The sequence below is a fragment of the Ostrea edulis genome, chromosome 2 (genome assembly GCF_947568905.1).
Source record: "Ostrea edulis chromosome 2, xbOstEdul1.1, whole genome shotgun sequence".
Taxonomy (NCBI): Eukaryota; Metazoa; Mollusca; class Bivalvia; order Ostreida; family Ostreidae; genus Ostrea; species Ostrea edulis.
In genome coordinates this window covers 73914890-73938755 of record NC_079165.1, presented here as the reverse complement: position 1 = coordinate 73938755, position 23866 = coordinate 73914890, and the positions used below count along the sequence as shown (strand labels likewise).

General features: G+C 34.6%; 1 protein-coding gene across 1 annotated transcript; it reads right to left on the bottom strand.

Moving 5' to 3' along the window:
* Window positions 1-2425: 2425 nt before the first annotated feature.
* LOC125681274 (proton channel OtopLc-like) lies at window positions 2426-22352 on the bottom strand. Its single transcript, XM_048921296.2, has 9 exons — window positions 21464-22352; window positions 14143-14504; window positions 12089-12224; window positions 11065-11185; window positions 9071-9290; window positions 8613-8782; window positions 4133-4298; window positions 3864-3995; window positions 2426-3589 (listed from the first exon to the last, which is right to left on the bottom strand). The coding sequence occupies exons 1-9, from the start codon at window positions 21847-21849 to the stop codon at window positions 2805-2807; spliced, it is 2478 nt and encodes an 825-aa protein (XP_048777253.2). The 5' UTR covers window positions 21850-22352; the 3' UTR covers window positions 2426-2804.
* Between the last annotated feature and the right edge of the window lie 1514 nt (window positions 22353-23866).

Below are 23866 nucleotides of genomic sequence, written 5' to 3'. Positions count from 1 at the left end.
TAATTTTGAAATGAATTTCTAAATTTTACAACAGCAATTAAATATACATCAGTATTTTCAAGCTAGTAACGAAGTACTTAGCTACTGGGCTGTAGAGGCCTTCGGGGACTAACAGTCCACCAGCAGAGGTCTCGACCCAGGGGTCATAATGTAAAACTTATACGGTACCAATTTTGATGCGCATTTCGACAAATAATGTCTCTTCAGTGATGCTCAACCACAAATGTTTGAAATCCGAAATAACTATGAAGTTTTAGATCTAAATATAGCCAAAAACAGCGTGTCAAACAAGTGGAGCCAAATATAATAAGCAAATCACAGATATATCACCAATTTGAATAGGATCACAACTGCCTGCTTTAAGTTCATCAACAATGTCATTAATAAAAATATTGAAGAGAGATGGGCTTGGGAGATCACCTTGTTTAACACCACATTCTGATGTTAAAGCTTCAGTGAGACCATTTGCAAACTTTATCTTGGTTTTGTATTCCCATACATGTAAAAAATAATTTTGAACATATTGCTAGGTATATTAAGATTGTTATTAAGTTTATAGAAAAGTCCAATCCTCCATATTATGTCGAATTACGGCGATCAATAAAAGCTGCATATACCTTTTGTTCTTTATTTTTATAATGTTCTGATATCGACTTAACAGTGAAGAATTGGTCTGATGTTCTATTCTTTTCTTTGAAGCCAATTTGATTTTCACTGATTAAAGATGCCTCCTTTACAAAATCGAGTAACCTACAATGAATTACTCTGTTTAAAAGTTTCCCCAAGTTTGATGTGATGGAAATACCTCTGTAATTACCAGGATTGAGTTTGTTACCAGCTTTGTGCAAACGTACTAAGATACTCTCATTCCATACAGCAGGGTATTGTCCCGAATTTAAAATAAAATTGAACAGTCTCTGTAGGAGCTTCAGCAATATGTCTCGAAATTAGATCCATGTATGTGCTTTCACTATTTTTGAGACTTTATGGCATTTATTATTTCTTAGTTTGTTATGGTGGGATTAATATAATTCTCTATTTTTTGTTTTTAAACATGAAATTGTTTAGCAATGGTTTTGTAAAAATCATTTTGAATGCTATTTGCAGTATTGAGCTTTTTTATAAAAAAAAAAAAAAAAAAAAAAAAGAACTGATAAAATGCATCACAGGGGAGATTGGGAGAGGTATAGCGCATAATCTGCATACATGTATTATCTAATTTGTGTAACATCTTCCAAAATGTTTTGGGACAGTTTTGTTAATTTCATTGCAAATATTTCGTTTGTGTGGTTTTTCCTCATGCTTACATTGCCTTCTCTATTTAGATTTATATGTACAAAAAAACGTTTTCTATACTGGCCATTAAAAGGATGATGGTTGATCAACTTTTCATGTTGTTTTAGTGTGTTCCGAAGATCAGTGCACAACTCGTGAAAACCATGCATGGTTTTTTATTGCATCTGTCGGGATTTGAGTTTCTAGTGTTTTAGCTACGTGCAAGGCTGGAAGTTTTGCACAATTCTTGTAGGATAGTGCTAAATGATTTCACAATTGTGTCGCTATTTTCATTATCAGTTTCAATGAATTCTGTAAATCTAGCTCTGAATTTTTGGCTCTTAATGTTTTTAGAATACAATTCTGTTGAATCTTTACTCCAAATAAATTTTCCTGGTAAAAGGTTTGCTTTCCCTACTTAGTTCTTGTTCAGAAACAATGTTTGTAAACAAAGCACAACTAACTGGACAATAGTTAGAATAATTACTAATTAGTAAAAACATGGACTTCAAAATATCCACCTGATCTTTGGGAGGAAAGTATATATAAATATCTAGTCAACAAGACTAAATAACTAAATTTTAAAAAGCGGTTACGACACAAAGAATACCATGTATTCATTTTGAATGATATTCCATACAATAATATTATGTAATAAGAACATTAAGTATGATATTAAAACTCTCCCAAGGTTGAATATCGACGCCACAAGGTCACTTGAGTGTCATCGGACGTACCTCTCTTCGCAACGCGACGAATGGCACGTATCCATCGTACAGTCTTCATTTTAAATGGCGTCTTATTACCACTCATGTATGCCTACTTATCCATATACCCCATCTCTGTTTTAAGATTTTGGTGCAGATAATATGTATTTCGATCTGCAAAAAAATTGATTTTCATTATCTCTTGAATGCATGTCGAAGTTCGGATTTCGTTGGCACATCCGTAAAGATTTGCATTATTTAGTTTATTGTCCTATTAACTTCACTGTGTTGACAAAGATGGATTTTAAATTAAAAGATTCCTCACATTTTTTCGCATTTATCCACTTACAAATCGTGTGTTTATATCTTGATTGTAATTTTGTCAACAATACATGAGTACAAAATATAAACAATGTGGGGAAACAAATAATAAAAACTGGGGAGAAAATTAAAACGTTTTATTCTGTAATTTACATGCACATCTTTACATTAACTTCAAAGTAAAAAATAACTTTAATAGAGAAGATCAAATGACACAAAATTTTCTGTACAACATACAGAACACACGGCAACATCAAAATAGTTAAGAAATCCATAAAAAAAAATATCATTTATTGCCACTACTCACGATAACCAAATCTTTTATTCAAAAAAATAATAGTGGATACACTTTTGCACATTGTAGAAAAGGCATGTGAATAAGTATATGTTCATATTTCGTGGTTTTCAAAAGCAAGAAATCTTAAAGGTTGTGGAAAAATAAAAATACATGCAAGTAAAAATAGAAATAGAATGCATATGGGTAGGATTTCTTTAAAACACTTAGACTGCAGGCATCCGTCTTTTCCATGCGCTTTTCCAAATATTTGACAAACACACCGTAGAGTGAAATCGAAAGAAAATTGTTAGAGGAACCGAGAGGTGGTTAAAACTCGCCCAGGCCAGAGGTCCATAAAAGTGAAGCTGCACAGGGTTTGCATGAGATCGCTGAATTTCAAACGTATTGAGGCCCCACATCGCGATGTTGCTGACCAAAAGAAATGTGACATACTCTCGTCCAGGTTTTTGTCTCTCCTGCTCACGTCGCCATGACGACTTACGCATTCCGCTTAAAAGGAAGACAGTTTGCAGAGAGGCTTGAAATACTCGGAAAACACTGGACAAAATGACTAAATAATCCGTTGGTCCTTTCTTCAAAGTGACTGAGATAATACTTAAAAATGTATACATATAGAGGCCCCCCAAACCCAACAGGAGGAGGGACTCCTCCAGGTCTAATTCTCGCTCAGAATATACACGCAACGTCTGCATTCTGTGGAACGCCAAAACGACGGCAACTGACGTCACAACGTAAATAACCACAGCAGATAAATGCTCCAATTTGACTGCCGTGTTGAAATAATTGTTGGACCTAATGAGAACAAAGAACGTTATCATGGTAATCACAGTTCCTACAAGAACGAAGATTCCCAAAAAGAGGCCGCGACTCGACCTGGAACAGTCTACCGTCATCCGGTGAGACTTGGCTTTGCTGTCCTCGTCACTCGTCACTTCTTCCGACACCTGCCCACGTTTCCCGATGTTCCTCCACATAACATACAAAATTCCTTTTAAAAAGTCAAAGTAATAATAAATTGTTTATAAATATATGATACATGTATAATTAAAATGTTAGCTGCAGAACTGCACCTCTTTGGGAATGTTCCAATCCTTTTTCCAGAGAGTTACAGATCTGCAGCTATCAAAATGCCATTGTTAGCAATCATGGTTTTGAATAAAATATACCAGTATTCTCTTAAAATCGGAACTCTTTAGCTGAACACGTATGTGGATTTTAGATATGTAAAGTAAGCAGTTTATTGGTTTTGGTGAGATTGTTACCTGCACATATTAAACTGTATTCTATTGTACAAGGGTACAAGTAAGAACTAGAAGTTTCCACAACATCCGTCATCAAAGAATTCATGTGACAACCCAGGTGATGTCGTGTGAGATTTCTTATGAAAAACGAACCTGGAAAAACAGCAATGAATATCATTTCAAAACTGAGCTGACAAAAAAACAGAAAAAATATCTAGACTGCTTCTGGTACTGATATCGGTTTAAAATGATTGTTGATATTTTGACTATCATTATTGTTCTTCGTTCACCTTTTTCGTGATCTGTTGTGGAGTTGATGTCTGTTTTAGTTTCGGACAGATGCCTGATTTCACGCAGGGTCTCCTGGACGATATTCTGGGCCCAGACACAAAGGTTCGTAGCCAACATGTGCATCAATCCAAACCTTGCCACAGTTTTATATCGATGTATGCACATCTGAAACACGAAAACGCTTTGAACATTTTTGGTGCCAAGGAAATCGTCCTTTCTATCAACTTTTGCAATTGCAGAATGTTTTACCCGGAGAAATGAAAACCTGGGAATTCAATAACAAACATCAGTTATGTATTTTTACTGAAATTGCTCCATTATTTAATATCCACGTCTCATCATGTGTTGCATTACATGAAATGTGTCTTGGGCACTGCAAAGTGGAATATCCCCCCGCAAGAATTGAAAACCGATAACGTATTTACGCCTCTTCATGGCGAGGGGATCAAATCTCTTCGGAAAATAAAACCCGATGAAAATAAAAACATATGTTTCTGATGTTTTCACTACCGCCTGCTCTCACTGATAGTAACAAAAAAGCATGTGTAAATATATAATGCGGAGTTAATATTTTAGCTGTGCTCTTTGATGTTCTTTGTGCAGGCTGGATATGGGGTGACCGGTTTATCACCAGATGGTTCGACTAACTGTCGGTAGGGTATACCTTTGCCGTGTTAACAGAAATGCCAAGGTATCGACCAGCGGACCATGATTTACCAAATATCTAAACAATTCCTCGTGAAAAGATAAGCCTATCTGTATACAATATATCATGTTTGATTTGTGTAGAATATGAACAATGGTTTACATGAGGAAAAACCTAAAAAGATTTCTCAAATATTTAAATTAGAGCAGTATTTTGGGGGTTTCTATAGAATAATTATGACATGACAAAGATAAAGCTGTTGAGAATGTGATTTTGTTTTTCTTATCATGCATCTTAATTAACGAACACGGAAAGCTGCCCTATGATTTTAAAACACTTCAAACAACCGTATTGCACACAAAGTAACCTTAAGTACCCCTATTTCATTGGACAATAATTACCTAGTCTATAGTGAAATGAATATAATTTTTTACTTATCATAGATCTATTAATCGGACTGATTCATGATTTTTTTCTCACTTTTAATGATCAAAATCTACTGTTTAATGTATTGAAAAGTTTTCACAAAAAATTAAGGTTTATGCATTATGACAGAAGCTCATTATGGAGAGTTTATCATTTGTTTTGAAAACAAAGATTGAGGTATGAAAGTGTATGGTTAAGATCTAAATTTATGATATCTATCACATTTCATGTATTTTTTATATCAAGTGTGCCATTTAAAAGTTAAATTAATATTTGTGTCTTTGTAAAATTAGGATGCTTTAAGTTGCAAATTAACATTTCACTAGTTTGTAAACATAAACAAGGGTCAGAGTCTTGTTTATATAGTACACAGCGTTAACGCTAAAATATTTCTCTTATCCTTGCATTAAGAAGGTCCAAATTTTGTCTGTCAACTTTAAATGAGTTGTATTTCTAATGTTTAACATAAAATGAAAATATTTTTGAAAAAGAAAACGTGAACCAGTCCCTCTTAAGGCACATTTAAAATTCTATTCAAATTCAAGGCTTTCCAAAACACCACCGGCTTGTTCTAAAGGTACACAAGGGATTATGCACACTGGACACGGCAATGAAAATCAGCAGACATGTGCAAACATATCGTTTTACCCGGAATTCGTTACATGCGTAAAATATAGGCATGGTACTATTGATGAAAATTGGTGAAAATTGAAATTCCAATGCAGTTTACTATATACTGTGGTAAATAAGCACGGTTTTGTAATTTTTATTTTCTTTTTTATTATCTGCTGAAAGAAAAGTTTGTTAGTTCCACTTCAGTAATCAATGAAGTCGCAGCATGCTTGTCTATATGTTTGCATGAATACACATAACTAGATAATCAATACACACATATAGAGCACCAAATTAACATTAACTCAAATAATGGAAAACATTAATTATTTGAAGATATCACTAATCGAATTATTGAGCGCAATGAATCAGCTGATGTACGCATCAAATCAATTACTACTGTAGTATTGCGCTCATAAATTCAATTGATGCGCGCATCGAAGTAGTAGATGGTCTCTATAATTCAAATAAAGATGTCTTTAAAATTGTACATCGACTTTATTAAAGGAATCCATGTCCGCATCAATTCTTTTAAAGAGAGCATCAATTCATTTAAAGACATTAATCTAATAGCGAATATGTTAAATTGAAGATATCTCTAATTAGATAATTGCTCTCTCTACTTGATTTATTGTGCGCATCAATTGAAGTAATAGTATCATTTAATTCATGATGTCAGCTTCTCCATCGTCAACTTCCCATATTTATTTAGCAATATTCCATTATCACCTGCATAGAGTGTTTATATCTCTCAGCTAATTAGATACGCAAGAGCTTGTTCTGCGTGTGGTCAGTTTTTAAATCAAGGCAAGCTACTGACAAACAAGTTGATGGTACAGGAGTTTCAACAATCTCAGCATTTCGCAAATTCTATAGTCGTTATAATGATTTAGTTTGCCAATACAACCTATCATTGGGTCAAACGCTGTCTGATGTGTTTCATACAGATTGTTAGACCGTTCTTGGCACACTGATTTTGGCTACGGATTACTCCGTGTACCTGATGAAGATATAGGGCTCACGGAGATCAATATATAGGGCTCACGGCGGGTGTAAATGGTCGACAGGGGATGCTTACTCCTGCTAGGCACCTGATCCCACCTCTGGTGTGTCCAGGAGTCCGTGTTTGCCCAACTATCTATTTTGTATTGCTTATAAAAGTTATGAGATTGATCACTTTTCGTTACCTTCATCTTTCAATAGAAGAGAGCAATAATTCAATTATTGCGCGCGTTAATTGGATTATTGCTCTCTTAAATTAAATTATAGCATGCATCAATTCAATGTTTGATATCATTAATTCATTTGAAGCTCCATGCACATACCTATAACATTGATACATATACCCGACAGACATGCGCACTGCATGAATACGCATATCCAAAGCATGAATATCCATAACCACATTAGGAATATCCATAACATGAATACAGATACCCACATCATGAATACAGATACCCACAGCATGAATACACATAACCACAGCATGAATACAGATACCCACAGCATGAATATAGATACCCACAGCATGAATACAGATATCCACAGCATGAATATAGATATCCATAGCATGAATACAGATACCCACATCATGAATACAGATACCCACAGCATGAATACACATAACCACAGCATGAATATAGATACCCACAGCATGAATATAGATATCCATAGCATGAATACAGATACCCACAGCATGAATATAGATATCCATAGCATGAATACAGATACCCACAGCATGAATACAGATACCCACAGCATGAATACAGATATCCACAGCATGAATACAGATACCCATAGCATGAATACAGATACCCACAGCATGAATATAGATATCCACATCATGAATACACATAATCACAGCATGAATACAGATACCCACAGCATGCATACAGATATCCACAGCATGAATACAGATATCCACAGCATGAATACACATATAACCACAGCATGCATACAGATACCCATAGCATGAATACAGATACCCACAGCATGAATACAGATACCCACAGCATGAATACAGATACCCACAGCATGAATACACATAACCACAGCATGAATACAGATACCCACAGCATGAATATAGATATCCACATCATGAATACACATATAACCACAGCATGCATACAGATATCCACAGCATGACAACAGATACCCACAGCATGAATATAGATAACCACAGCATGCATACAGATATCCACAGCATGAATATATATATCCACATCATGAATACACATAACCACAGCATGAATACAGATACCCACAGCATGAATACATATAACCACAGCATGAATACACATAACCACAGCATGAATACAGATACCCACAGCATGAATATAAATACCCACAGCATGAATATAGATATCCATAGCATGAATACAGATATCCACAGCATGCATACAGATACCCATAGCATGAATATAGATACCCACAGCATGAATACACATAACCACAGCATGAATACAGATACCCACAGCATGACAACAGATACCCACAGCATGAATACAGATATCCACAGCATGAATACACATAGCCACAGCATGAATACAGATACCCACAGCATGAATACTGATACCCACAGCATGAATACAGATACCCACAGCATGAATACAGATACCCACAGCATGAATACAGATACCCACAGCATGAATACAGAATGATATCCACAGCATGAATACAGATACCCATTGCATTAGTACGCGTTTCCACATTATATAAATAAACACACATACCTGTAGTACATAAAACGATGTTTTTAAAGTGATCCACGTGATGAAACTGTTTGAAAGTCTTACCTTAGAATTCAAGAAGACAAAATACAGCTGTATAAATGTAAATATGAGATGTATAATGGGTCTAGCTCCCTGGGCGATGCTTTTACAGGGATGGGAAGGCGGGTCGGTGTTCGTGTCAAAGAGTTCCCCAAAATGTAGGCCACTCTGTATCATACTGCCGATACCAAAACCTTCAATTTAACAATACAGTATTTATATTGAAATAGTCCATTGATTTCAAAATATAGTTAATTCTGGCCCAAAAGCATTAAAAGAGGATGATATTAACTAGTACTTCATTAACATACATGCACCTTTAAAATAATAAAACGGGATATTCAAATTAATGACATTTAAATTCCAATGAACGCACAATTATTAAATTCATTGCACATTTAACAGTCCCTTCCACATTAATCAATCGAAATGATGAAGTTCTGTTTCTCTTTCGACATTTTCTTTAAATAAATAACTCTTACCTACAGCACCCAGTCTCAGGTAGAAACTTCCGGTGTGGTAAGTCCGAGAATCGTCAAAGGAATACTTCCTCTTCAAATTGCTACGTGAACTAGAAGCAGACGTGGAATATTGGCCCCTACGCAGATTTCGTCGAAGTTTGATGGATTTATTTCGGAGGAGGTAGACGTAGGCATATATTAAGAAAATGACACTGACTGTATAGATATAGATGTAAAATCCCTGAAGGAAAAGAAAATAGAAACTACTTTAAAATGCACAAAACTGCCTTTAGAATGTTATATACATCGAGAAATTCACTGGTATAGAGCTAGCATTATTTCAGCAAACATGCACTGTATTTTCATTATTCCGTTTTTCGGCAAAGTGGCCTTGACCTTTCCGCTACCCTGTACGTAATTTTGTGACCTCGACATTCACATTCTGACCGATCGTTACAATGTACGCCATGTGTAATGTTGCATTGATAAAGATTATAATCTGAATATATCATTTTGAAAGATTTTAACATTTGGTCGTTTGTCATCTAAATGTACGTAAAACCAGACCTGGGGTTTAAGTTCTGTGTAATAGTAATTAATACATTGTAATTATTAATACTGTAATAGTAATTAATACATTGTAATTATTAATACTGTAATAGTAATTAATACATTGTAATTATTAATACTGTAATAGTAATTAATACTTTGTAATTATTAATACTGTAATAGTAATTAATACATTGTAATTATTAATACATTTTTTGAAAGTGGTGTGGTGTAATGGACCCATTTTTCAATGCAATACAATGCCAGTAATGACCATTACTTTTCAATAACATTTTTTATTCATGAAATAATCTGATTTTTTCATGAATTTGATTAAAACACTGACTCGGTGGGTTTTTTTTTTTAAACATTAAAGTTTTTAAGTGTTTATTCAATAGTGATTGATAATACTTTAAACGGTTTATTAAAAAAATCATAAATAAGCAATTAGAGAAAGCTAGAATTTGAAGAGCTCAGAGAGATAGCCCCAAGCAAGTGTCGCTGGTACGCTCTACTCGGCTCTGACCACTTCGCATAAAATCTTTAAGTGTTGCAGGCAAAGGTTTCAGACCGGAACGCTGTTCTGTGACAATCTGATGATGATAAAATCAACTACGATGTGTAAAATGATAAACATGCAAATATTTTATACATATATTTACTAACAATCTGACTTAAAAATTAACTGTTACTGTAACTCACTTTATTTATTTTTAATGTAATGTGTAATGTAATTCATTACTTTAGCAAAGTAATTGTAATTCAATTAATTACTTTTCTAATGAAGGTAATTGTTTTAGAAATGTAATTTAATGCGTTACATTTCAAATTGGCCCCAAGTTAGCGTAAAACTACTAAATTTATTACTTAAGTTCCATATTACTCTAGCTGCCGTAAATATTATTCAAGACACATATTTTTTTTTCCCCTTTAGATTACCTCATTGGCATAGAATGCTATTGTTTATTCAAAGAGTTATGTAATATTCAGGAACTTGTTTAATTTTCTATTAGACAGATAAACTGAGTTTGCTAGTAGTTGGTGAATTGACCTTTGAAAATAACATCCCAAAGCTATACACATACTGTGCTAACATGTGCCAGCGCTAAATCTCAAATGTTTAATTTCCTTGCTGACAAGAAACCATTTCAAATTTTCGCCTTTGACCTTTAAATATTTGACCATTTAACCCTAAATCACAGCTGAGGTTATCACGAGAGATTATAGATCTGTTTTTCACGAAGACTCACTGCCAAACAGAATAGTGCCATGCTACACTAAAACGAAAACAAGGCAATAGTCCTCCATTCGAAGCATTATTCCTTGAATTAGGCATCTAGAGCCTCGGATGATTAATTATATTCATTAATGATGAATGAGATAAAACTCAAGGAATAAATAGGGGAATGCTTTCACACGGCACCACAGACAGAAAGATGAATAAAATATAATTAATTTGAACTCACATCAAACAGGAAGGAGAAGTCGAGAGTCTCTTTTGAGAAGATCTCTGATATTGGAATAACACAACCCAACACAACAACTGCCATTGCGTATAATCCGCTGATGCTGGTGAACATACTGTCCCTGTCAACGAATGTGCAAAAATGAGCAGGGAATGTGCAATAATGAGCAGGGAATGTGCAATAATGAGCAGGGAATGTGCAATAATGAGCAGGGAATGTGTAATAATGAGCAGGGAATGTGCAATAATGAGCAGGGAATGTGTAATAATGAGCAGGGAATGTGCAATAATGAGCAGGGAATGTGCAATAATGAGCAGGGAATTTTGGGGAACCAAGGCCACTGTACAGTGTTTGGTAGAATACATTTAAAATACATATAATTTTTCAGTGTTTCAAATTATTTCGAGTAATTTCAAATTGTACGTTTTCATCTTTTCAGGGAATGTGCAATAATGAGCAGGGAATGTGTAATAATGAGCAGGGAATGTGCAATAATGAGCAGGGAATGTGTAATAATGAGCAGGGAATGTGTAATAATGAGCAGGGAATGTGTAATAATGAGCAGGGAATGTGCAATAATGAGCAGAGAATGTGCAATAATGAGCAGGGAATGTGCAATAATGAGCAGGGAATTTTGGAAAACCAAGGTCACTGTACAGTGTTTGGTAGAATACATTTAAAATACATATAATTTTTCAGTGTTTCAAATTATTTCGAGTAATTTCAAATTGTACGTTTTCATCTTTTCTTGATCATTCCGGGGGGGGGGGGGGGGGGGGGGGTGTTAATCTCGGGAAATGGTAGTCTATCTCTGACATCAAACTTACTAGGACTATTTTTTCTTTCAGATAAAGGTCGAGTTGAAAAGATAAGTTTGATCCAAAATCAAGATCATCCGTTACTTTGTATTCAACACCAGACATTCAATTTACACTGGAGAGCAGCAATTCAACTTGCATTCACCAAAATTTTCAAACAACAGAATTTCAACTCATCAAAGAATATACAAGGTCCCATTACTCACATGAGAGTGGAATCAACGGGGATGTTAACATCATTATATCGACCATTGTTCTTTTTCAAAATTGACCACGACGCATTCGATGGTGAGTCCGGGTAGAAGAGATCTTCGGAATTGGAATGGACATCGTGACCAAGTCCTGGAAGTGAAGTCCGGTGTTAGAGAATATTTTCCTTACAAAATGCTAAGCTTATGACATTGATGAACTGCTTTAACAGTAGTTAATGCCATGCTTCCTTGAATGACCGATGTGCAGAGTCAGACCAGGGTTATGCAGAATTATTAGATTTCAGAAATTCAGACATGGTAATTGTACGGTCTGGAAAAATATGACACCCTTTATGGTATAAATCGAAGCAAGTTTGCATGAGAAAATCTCGTTGGTGAACATGCTTGTGAAGTCAGCATGAGACTTTCAATTGCGGAAAATACACCCCTCTTTGAAAAGAATTTGATATTGTCAATTAATTTAAGACAAGAGATCATGGAATATATATTTATCCAATTCTTTGATTTAACAATTTTGAAACGTTTCACACTTCTTTCTTTTTTATTAGGAAAATTAACTGTAAAAAGTTATTAGGAAAATTGCCTGTGAAATTCATCTACGATCATGTTTCAAAATAATTTGCAGAAAGACTCTGTTTTCTTATGGTCGGTGGTTTTGGGGGGAAATTACAATAACCTCGTTGTCAAGGCTCATTCATTTTGTTGGAATAAAAAACTTTTTATTCTTTCGGAATGAAAATTCTTACTTCAGAATAATTGCTTCAAAATAAAAAAAAAAGCATAAAATTATACAATCATCAAAAACAAAAATAATAATAATGGACAAAATGCATATTTTGTTTCTTGTGGCTTCTACCTAACATCATAATGAATTAATGATGGGTGTGTGAATATCAGACCAAGAGGCATGTATATATGTATGTATGTACATGTATGAATGAATATTAGAGGTGCATGTATGTGTATATATATGTACATGAATGGACGAATATTAGAAGTACATGTATGTATATATGTACATAAATGGATGGATTGTGTGTTTATGAACGTATTTTTATAGATATTCCCAATATTTTTCTACTTTACAATATAATTTTTTAAATATCTTAGGATTTTGTTTTTTAGACATGCCTGTAAATGTATTTTTATGACAACTATTCTTATATTTATAGAATCAATAATAATTTAAAATTCATAATGGAATCCTTACCTCCTCCGTATGAATCAAAATAAAAATTGCTCCATGTACAACAATCCATATCTGCTGATTTCTTATTGAACACAAACTCCGTACGTGTTTTACAAGACATCCATTTTATTACATATTGTAACTCCACGAGTGGACGACAATGTACAAGGTGTTGTTAGTTTATTTTCATTTAATCGAAAGAAATATGTCCTCATATTGAGTGACACCTTGTGCTACATACGGAAGAAATGGTGTCTGTATGTCAGTATTTTAGGGTGTCACACATTGGACACCTTGGGAAGATGTTTTCAGTGATACCATTGACGTCTTTTAATCCCGATTGTGACTTTAAAAGGGATGTGTTAAAACTACGGTCGACTGAAGGTCGCTGTGTACCCAATTTTTTTTCTCTCTCTCGCGTGAATCATTATGTTCTATTTTCCTGAAATAGTATATCAATGTATGATAGATATCTAAACGTTAACACTGAAACTGTTGTAATAGTATTTTGATCAGTTAAATTATCAATGACTGCTTTGAGTAACACTTGTCTGTTAATTCTACCATAGGCCCAAGTGTATTATGCCTCATTATATATACCGCAATAAAAAATAGCAGGCGTTGTATCACTCAGTAGGTTATAACGGTTAGCATTACTCCTCTAGCCATCTAAATCTAAACTTGTATAATCCACGGACTGTATGTGCGCATATGTATGTATGTATGTATATACACCCCGTTACTGGGTACTATGTACAACAGAAATTATCCCCTGAAAATATTGCATTTGTATAATGAATGAGTGCTTTTATAACTGGGCATTAATTTGGAAAAGTACATAAAATCCTGAAACAAATACCTGAATCTCCATTTGGGTGAGTTTCGATGACAATAGTCTCGGTATTTCCAGTCCTTGGATTATGACGCAGAAGACTAATATTTCTGGATGACCGTCTCTGAATCTGGCATTCTACATCACTGGGAAGTTCATGCCAAGAGTGGCTTCGGTCTCGGCCCAGGTTAGCTTCATCGCCGGTACCTTGTGACGTCACAACTGATGCGTTTCCGGATGAGGAAACTTCACGAGAGGAGTACCTTGGTATGGTGTTGTTCCTGTTGCTAGGGCTCTGCACGCGACTGTCACTGGCATTGGAGCTGGTCAGACTTGGTAGTGGTGGTGTGGAAACGCTTCCACTGGTCCGAGTTCTGTTTCCAACCCATCTGTTTTGGTAAAGCAAATGAAAAATGAGAAATGCTGAGAGAAAGAGAGGGAGGGAGAGAGAAAACACTACTGTAGATGACTTCTTTCACATAAAATATTTTTAAAACACTCATTCTTTTAAAATTCTTCATTCATATATTTCTGAATGAGCTAACCTAAAACTGGCATTTTTTTAAATCGAGGCATACTAGTAGTTGCACTCACTTGAGTATAAGGCGGAGACAAAATTTTAATTCTGTTTTATTTTAGTCGTAAGAATTTTTGTGAAAATGGCAGATCAGCTTCTTGACACACAGCTGACAGAGAAGTATGTTTTTCTATCTACATCATCTATGCGATGTTATAAGATTTCAAATTAAGATTCGCCATCGCATTAGCACAACTGACACTTTGACCAAAATGTAACATATATTCAACAAAATTGATACGAGTATATTCTGAAAAAAAAATCGTAATATCTCTTACTCTATAGAAATTACATCTTTTCACGATTTTTTCTCCAAAGTATTTATTTATTCTTCTGTTTTGTAATTGAAGTAATTGTCAAATAACCCACGAAGAAAATGTAACGGTCAATGTTGAAATCATAGAGAGATTTTTGCTCGAAATATATTCATGAGTATAGTTTCTTTGTATAACTAAATCCTTCCTAGTTGAATATTTTTCACTTGCTAAATAAGACTGAATGTGCAGTGGCGTAGCTTCCATTGAGGCAACCGAGGCAGCTTCTCGGTAAAAAAACAAAAACAAAAAAAACACACCTTTTACGTTGTTAAAATGTCGATAGCTTCTGGGGGGCTGCGCCCCCCAGACCCCCTGCCTCGATAATATTCGAACCCAAGCTACGCCTATGATGTGTAGAATACTTTCCATGCATTCTAGACGTTCATTTTTATATATCAACTATATGCGATGGAAACAAACTGACATATAGAAATTGAGTTTGTGCAGATTTCGACAAGCATTTTTATCTGCATATGCATGAATAACAATATGCCAAATTATACGTTTAAAAATTGAATACATATTAGTTTGGAATTGTAAAGAAATTGGCTATAGTGTTCAAATAAAAATCTTATGTATATCTTACCCGGTAAATAATTATAAGAAAAATCATATGCGCATCTTAAGATTTATGACTTATCCAGTTTATAGTCTCACAATCTCATCAAAATGATTTCTTTAATTTATCGAAAAATTGAATACAATATTGCTTTCGTCATTCTATGTCAATGGATCGTTTAATCAATGATTTATCTGTACGTCAATGAACACGAGCTAGGGTAACGGTTTCTGGTCATGGTTGACACAATGATCAAAGAAATTGTCATTTTCCTTGCCATGGAACGTAAGCAATTACGTACCAGCATTTCAAATCTAAGAATATAGATATTTATTCTTATTTCGAAAATAAAATTCATAGCAGACATTATTGAATTCTTTTAAGGAATCAGTTCATCTGCACGTCCTCATTACCAGAAGGATTGTCTAACAGCTCAGGAAACTCTGGCACAAAAGTTCCTCACCAAATACAATATGGTCACATTGACTTCTGATTTGCTAAAACAAAGTCGACCTCTCTTCCAAAAGGTCAGCATGATAGGTTAGTCAAGTCAAATAATAGGTTAGTCAAGTCACGAGATCGACATTATAATGATAAGGTGAACAAAAGCACAGGTTGAACTTCAATTTTACACAAAGTCGATACACTGAAGACCGGCAATAACACTCCGATAAAAGTTCTGACTTGTTGAAACCACACGAAATTCTTCTCAAGAAGGACTGTATTCAAAATGGCACAACTGTTCCTCTTAGGAAAGATACAATCATTGACCATCGTAGATCTTAATTGGCGATACAACTCGACAAGTCGTTAAACTTATCACAAAGTTCCTTTAGTGTCTTGTATATTTCCTTACGTGGTCCTCAGACAGTTCAGACTGCTATTGGCCTCTTTCCCAGTATCTCTGTTATCCTTGAGGTTCAAATTAAATAGAAACAACATGCACTAGACATGTTGCGGAATTGAAGGATTGAATTAATGGGTGTAAGCATCTCCTACAGATAAAAAGGTTCTCCTAATGATCTGTGAAGAGTGCTATACCCAAAGCAAAAACATCGCAACGTTACATTTATCTTGGTGGTATCCTTGTTGGACAAAGGAAGGTGACGTCCTTCTAGTCAGGGTTCTAATCAATGATTTCGAAGGACTTTCATGGAAAGTGGAAATTAGTATCATCCAGACAGTGGTTGTAAATTGATAAAACTCCACATAAGTACAATTTATAGTATTCAAACCTTTTTGGGACTCGTGTGTCGTGCATAGTTTGTCTCTCGGTTGTTGGGTCTATCATTGCAGCGCTGGAGCTATCGCAGCATCTTAACGTATTTCAAATGCATTGCAAGTGATAAATTGTATGTGAGAAAATTTTAATTGGGAAGAATGAGTTGAAGTATCATGTTTCTAAAGCAAGGTCTTTTCAATGACATAATTTTGAAATACTGATTCATATAAGACTCCTGAAGGCGGGGACTCCATATATTGATAGTAATAAACCGGGGATGCGAAACCTTTCATCGGAGAATTATACGCAAGACATCTTAAAAACAATATTATATCATAAAGTATGGTGACATAGTATGGAGAAAGATATTGGTCAAAGTTGTTTGGGTTGAAATGCAGTACACGCACTGTATATAATGTGAAAACGGTGGCCATTTTATTCAACTTCTTCAACAAACACCATCCACGCAAGGATAAATGATTGTTTCTATTGGAATTTAATTTTTTTTTAAATCAGTAATAAAGGGTTCCTCTAAATATCTCGGGATGTATCACTTTCTTGTCTAATTATGTGGAACTTTGACGAAATAACCTGGGTACTAAGCTTCACCTATCTGTGATGGGGCAATTTGGGGGGGGGGGGGGGGGGGACTGACCGAATGTTGTAAAAAAAAAAAAAAAAAAAAAAAAATGAATCCATTTAAATAGTACATATATAATTTTTGAGAAGCGCAATGAAAAATTAAAAATGTGTTTGTACAGTATTCAGACTTTTCATAGTAATGCATTAAGGCTACCTCAAAAATATTAACACGTCACCTCATAATTTACGACCTTCGCTGTCATACAGAAATTTGACCTCTGGGTATAGAAATAGAAATAGACCATACGATTTTACACAAATCCTAGTTTTGTCTGGTTGATTGTCATTGATCCTTAGAAGGTGGTTAATTAATTGATAATTATCAACAAATTGTTGTCTTGTTTTGCTGATTGGTGAAAATTTCCAAGGGGAAAACAAATAGCACAAAACAAATACACGTATAAATGGTGTCGTGTAGTACATGTAACAGGTGTCTGCCATTGGAAATAGCAGGAAATATGAAGCTGTGATAATTCTTGAACTTCTCAATGACCTTACATTTCTAGAAAATCAAACAAGACCAAAAACCAACCGATCACTAACATTCATAGGGACATTCGCGTGAATTACCCAAAGAAATTATATACCTGAGGTATTCTAAAATAAAAATTGACGACAAACTCGATCTATGCATTTAAACATTACACATTCGACCTGTATGATTCATAATATAGCACAATTATTCATAATTAAAGGATCAGCTTATAATGCATTATAAAACTAAAAAAAAAACTGGCAATTTAGATCATCTCTAATCACCGTTGTCCGAATACTCGATCATTTTTCAGGATATCCCTCTTTAAATTTCATCAAATGGCCAAAACTTGCTCACGCTACATTGATTTTCCATGAAACGTGGTATGGATGAGGTATATTGTCTGTTAATCTCAAGACATGAAGGTTAAGGTCACTTAAAAACTTCATATCTTTAGCAAATACGAGGAACATGGACACACTTTATGTGCATTAAATTCCACTTCTTTGTAATTAAATTTCAGCCCACTGATATAGAAAACTTTCTAAGAGAGTTAAATTAAGTTCTTTTCTTATGGGGAAATCCCTAGAAAAAACATCTGCAATTTTACAAAAATTATCCAATATTTATTTGTAAAAAGATTCGAATTTCCTAAAATATGATTTGTATACTTCTGCGTATGCAACATTTTAAGATAAAGTATATTAATGCAAAGTTTTTTTCAAGTTTTAAAATACAATGTATATGAATGACCTTTGACTTTTTATATTGATATGAAATTTGTGATTTATGGAGCATGTTCGAAAGTTCTACAAAAGTATCAGGTACCGTATCTGTATGTTATTCATTGCATGCCTACTCTCAAAGTGATAAAGTTACTCGGAAAAGTCTACAATGAATTAAATATGAACTATATGTTTGAAATCGTAACAAACGATTTGCTCCGAAACTTTTTATATACATTGTATATATAGTAAGGACCCTGTGTCTGTCGCCGGACACCCAACCTAATTAAAATCAGACCTTCTCTAAATGTTACAGAAGTGTAACGTTCTCCAGTGTAACGGTTAGAGAAGGTCTGATTTTAATTAGATTGACGGACACCGTCTTTAATTTCAATTGGGGGGGGGGGGGTATTTTTCATGTTAAGCATGAAAAATATGACTCCTTTAAAGTTGATTACCAAAATTTGGACCTTCTTATTGCAATGATAAGGGCAATATTTGAGCCTTAACTTTGTGTTATGTAAACAAGACTTTTTTATGTTTACAAACAATTTAGTGAAATGTTAATTTTGTTATTTAAAGCATCTTAATTTTGCGGTCACAAATTTAACTTTGAAATGACATATTTTACCTAAAGAATACTTGAAATATGATATATATCATAAAGTTAGATCGATAAGCATACCTTTTGAAGTTTTCAAAACTTTGTAAATAATAACATACAAGTACCTATAAATCTTTGTTTACACAATATATGATACACTCTATAATGAGCTTCTGTAATAATGTATAACCTTTTTCTTTTCTTTTATTATTATTGTTTTTTTTTTTTGTTTTTTTTTTTGTTTTTTTTTTTTTTTTTTTTTGTTGTGATATCTTTTAAACACATTAAACACATTAAAAATATTACTCATTTAAAGCGATTGGTTCATGTTTTTCGAAAGAAACGTTTTTCATTTTTTATGTTAAAAATTAAAATATAGCTCATTTAATGTTGACAACCAAAATTTGGACCGTCTGAATGGAAGGATAAGAGCAATATTTTAGCTTTGATTCCGTGTAACAGTGTATGTAAACAAAGACTCGGGCCTTATGTACACAAACAAACCAGTGAAACGTTAATTTTGTGATTCATAGCATTTTCATTTTGTACATTCACAAATTTTAACTTTTAAATGACACATTTTATCTAAAGTATACTTCAGATGTGATATATATAATAAATTTGGATCAATATCCATTTATTTTGAAAACCTCGTAAACAATAACACACCTCAATCTTTGTTTTCAAAACAAATAATAAACTCTCTATAATGAGCTTCTGTCACGATGAATAACTTTAATTTTTTGTGAAACCTTCTAAGCATATTAGACTGTAGATTTTGATCATTTAAAGTGAAAAACAAAATTTGGAGGAAGATCGTGAATCAGTCCCTTTAAAGTTGATAACCAAAATTTGGACCTTCTTATTGCAAGGATATTTTACAGGATATTTTGGCCATTAAAAGTGAACAAAAGTGAAAAACAAAATTTTGAGGAAAATCATGTATCAGTCCATCTTAATGGTTCAGAAAACATTTGATATTTTGAAGTTTCTACATTCAGTGTCCATTAGATTTGACCTTTTTGTCATAGCTTATAAAAGCCATCAACCGAATCATGTTCTTGGCCATAATCTTTAATCTAGTGACAAAATGCAGTGTAGTAATCTTGCGAGTAGTATCGATCGGGAACCCGTGGGGATTCATTTAGTCACCTCCGTGTCTAGTCGCCATGTGTTTCGGCCATTCCATCAGGAACTCACGTGGCGAGGTGAGGATGACATACGGTAAAAGCCCCGAAGCAACAACAGAAATCGGCCATATTAATGACTATCATTTAAGTGCTTTCTGCGATTTCACACCTTAATCGACAAAAATGCGTGCAACTGAGACTAAATGCGCATGATATCAGTAAGAAAATTGATGTTCGTTGGAATTTGAAAAGACAGTTATAACACCATGTTTCAAAGACAAACTCTTGAATGGAGATGTATCTAATTATTCTGGAGTGACTCTTCAAAAAAAAACCATGAAATTTTTCTGTTACACCTAGATATTTTGGGACATGTAATTGTTTGTCGCTAATAATCCTCTGCTGGATTGATTACTGGGGCTTGAGCTTTGACGATGAGAAAGGAGAGAGCCGGTGACCGCGGACGCCATGTCAGTTGCCCTCCCAATGGAGTACTTGGTTCGATACGAAAACCAGAGAAAGGTTTTCTGGGTAATTGTTTTAAAATGCCGAATCAATTAGTGTCGTAACGCAATCAACATAATAAAGAAACAAGATAAACTCTGACAAACATCGACATTTAACACGTTTAATTGTACTGGTTACAACTCTATTAAAGAGCATTTGTTGTAGAACTAAATTATTGCATTCCAAGTATTTGAATCATTTTGGTAGCACTTTCTCCCCCCGCGCGCACGTTCTCTAAGCCAACATCTGCTTATCGTTTGTTATTCTTGTTTTAATGTTTTTATGAATACATGTTCATTAAAGCCACACGGTAAATAAATTTAGAGCTCCTTAGTTGAATGCGTTTAATTTTTCTCATTTTCCCTTCTTTTATTTATCTATGATAATTTTATAACATTGTGGGGTTTTTAAAACATGTGCATAAAATTGACGCACTGCAAATAAACACTGTGAAGTTACATGATGTGAAAATTACAAATATCAGATACGCGTCTAATATTTTAAAACGTAAATTGTTCACAACCCCACACCCTCCTTTTTTCATGGGCATAATTAAAGATTTTTCTTTAAAGTTAACCTTGAATACTTACATCTGTGTTTCGTCAGACTCAGACGACGTGCTGGTTTCATCTGTCGTCTGCCCGCCACGGTCCAAGATAAACTCCCCCTCTGTACAACTGTCCGAGTCACTGCTGATTACGCTACTTACAATATTCAGATTGTTCAACAAGCACCTGTCTGCTGCGCGGGACACGGGAGGGGACGGAGGGTCCCCCTCGTCCTGAGTATTACTGACGTCAGTGTCCACATTGTCACTGTAATGCCTATAAGTATTCTCTGAATCATCCCCACTGTCGGACTCGGGAATATCCAAATTGCAGTCATTCTTGTGAAGTCCTATTTTGGGTTCCTGTTTATCAATGTTTATTGTCTTCGTAGCATCTTTATAAGCAGACACAGTCGTATATCCATTCATGGTGACCCTGATAATGATAAAATCTCTGGAAAAGCCTATTTTCTATGCGGAGAAATTATCCCTTGGTCTCTTGATTGAGTACACTGGCAATCCATTACCGACACAGTATTGTCAAAAGACGTCTGCATCGCAGTTCGCGCTTCTCTCTTCTGTATTCATTAGCCCAGCGGTTAACTGATTTTCACTGATGCAGCCCTGGCTTCAAAAGCAATCTGGGATATTTTCGTTTCTCTTTTGTCATAACAATATCCCATACAAAAATCACACTGTGATATTCAAGTTTCTGTTTACCCGCAGAGGATACAAAATACCCCTTGCCCCTCTACATCCATTCCATGTAGTGCTCCGCTGTGAAACATTGGCTGCTTAATTAAGAAGTCATATGAGTAAAGAAAAACTTTCTCAGAAAATAAATATTATATTCATTACGCAATCTAGATCGAAGATGAGTAAAACAATAACCTCCTTATAGATAATAGCTTCATTCGATTTCCTAAGATCTGTGAAATGAGATTTCTGATAGTATTTATCTGCTATTGTTGCCTGTTACAGATGAGTAAGCCTGCGATTGATTTTTTATTTTATTTTGATGAGTCTACGCAAATGATTCATGTTGTGGGTGGTCTGTAGTCCTCTCTCTCTCTTTCTCTCTCTCTCTCTCTCTCTCTCTCTCTCTCTCTCTCTCTCTCTCTAGCCGACCAAACCTACTAAGTGAGGATGTCCTCACAATGTGTAGAAGAGAATATACACATATATTATTCTAAAGGCAAAAAAGTACTATATGTTAGATATAGCTATAGGGATACCTATAAAAGTTTATCTAATATATACATGTACTCTCTTTCGAATTATGAAAAAAAAAAAGATTTTGAGAGATAATATTAGTAAGGACATGTCCTCACACCACTTGTCCTCACTAAGCTAATATTTTGTATCTACATCTTTCACATGCCGTAGGTCACATTTATGAGGACGACATTATTTTTTATTTTGGTCCTCATAGTGCAATTCTGTCCTCACAACTTCTGTCCATTGGTTGAAATTTTTCCTCTCTCTCTCTCTCTCTCTCTCTCTCTCTCTCTCTCAGAAATAATATGCTAGCAACTCTCTAATTTTACCATCGCCAACGTAAGTAGCTTCGTGCCATCGGCATCTTGTACCACCGAGTCAGTGTATCACCGTGTCAGCGTACCACCGTGTCATCGTACCTTCGTGTCACCGTACCATCGCGTTGTTTTGAACAAGCGCAATGTAAAGCGAAATTTAAGTAAGTAAGCGGGACAGATACTTATTGAAATACAGGTATATCCATACCTCGACTTTTGATTCCACTCTCATCATTCAGGCATATCATAGAATAAGTCGATCTCGGAGATAAAACAGGATCAGGTAATCAGGATTAGATTGTTGAGAATCTGTATACTTCACTAAAGAAAAACCATCGAATTGACTGGTCCATATGAGGGAGCAGGGTTTCGGCCAGACCCCAGGATCATGAAACATCTTAAGCTTAAGTCAAAATCTAAATATTGTGATGAAATGATTGAGAAGTTAATCATTCCAAAATAATATTGCTATTCAATATTGTTTCATTGAATTTCTAGTGTCTGCAAATTAAGAGGTTCAGTTCAAAAGTAATGAATATTTTACAGGTGATTGAAAATTTGGCTTAAGTCTGGGTTTGTTACATGATCCTGGGGCCAGGACACCCGTTTCTTAATTATCAGTTCAATTAATTTCATTTTTTTTTTTATTTCCCCTTTTCTTTAGTGGAGAAAAATTAATGAAACATGAACTAAATGTTGTTTCTTTAAAAATTTTCTCAAATCAAATACCAGTATACAACATATGCTCAGCTGTAGTAGAGCTTTAGCATTCATGCACCCCCATCCCCGGTCATCACCACATCAGCATCATAATTGTGATCTACTGAATTAAAATTTTAAAACACGTCATTTTTCATAACGTGAATAGATTTGGTTATCGCATTGCTCCTACAACATATGCTTTATACTAA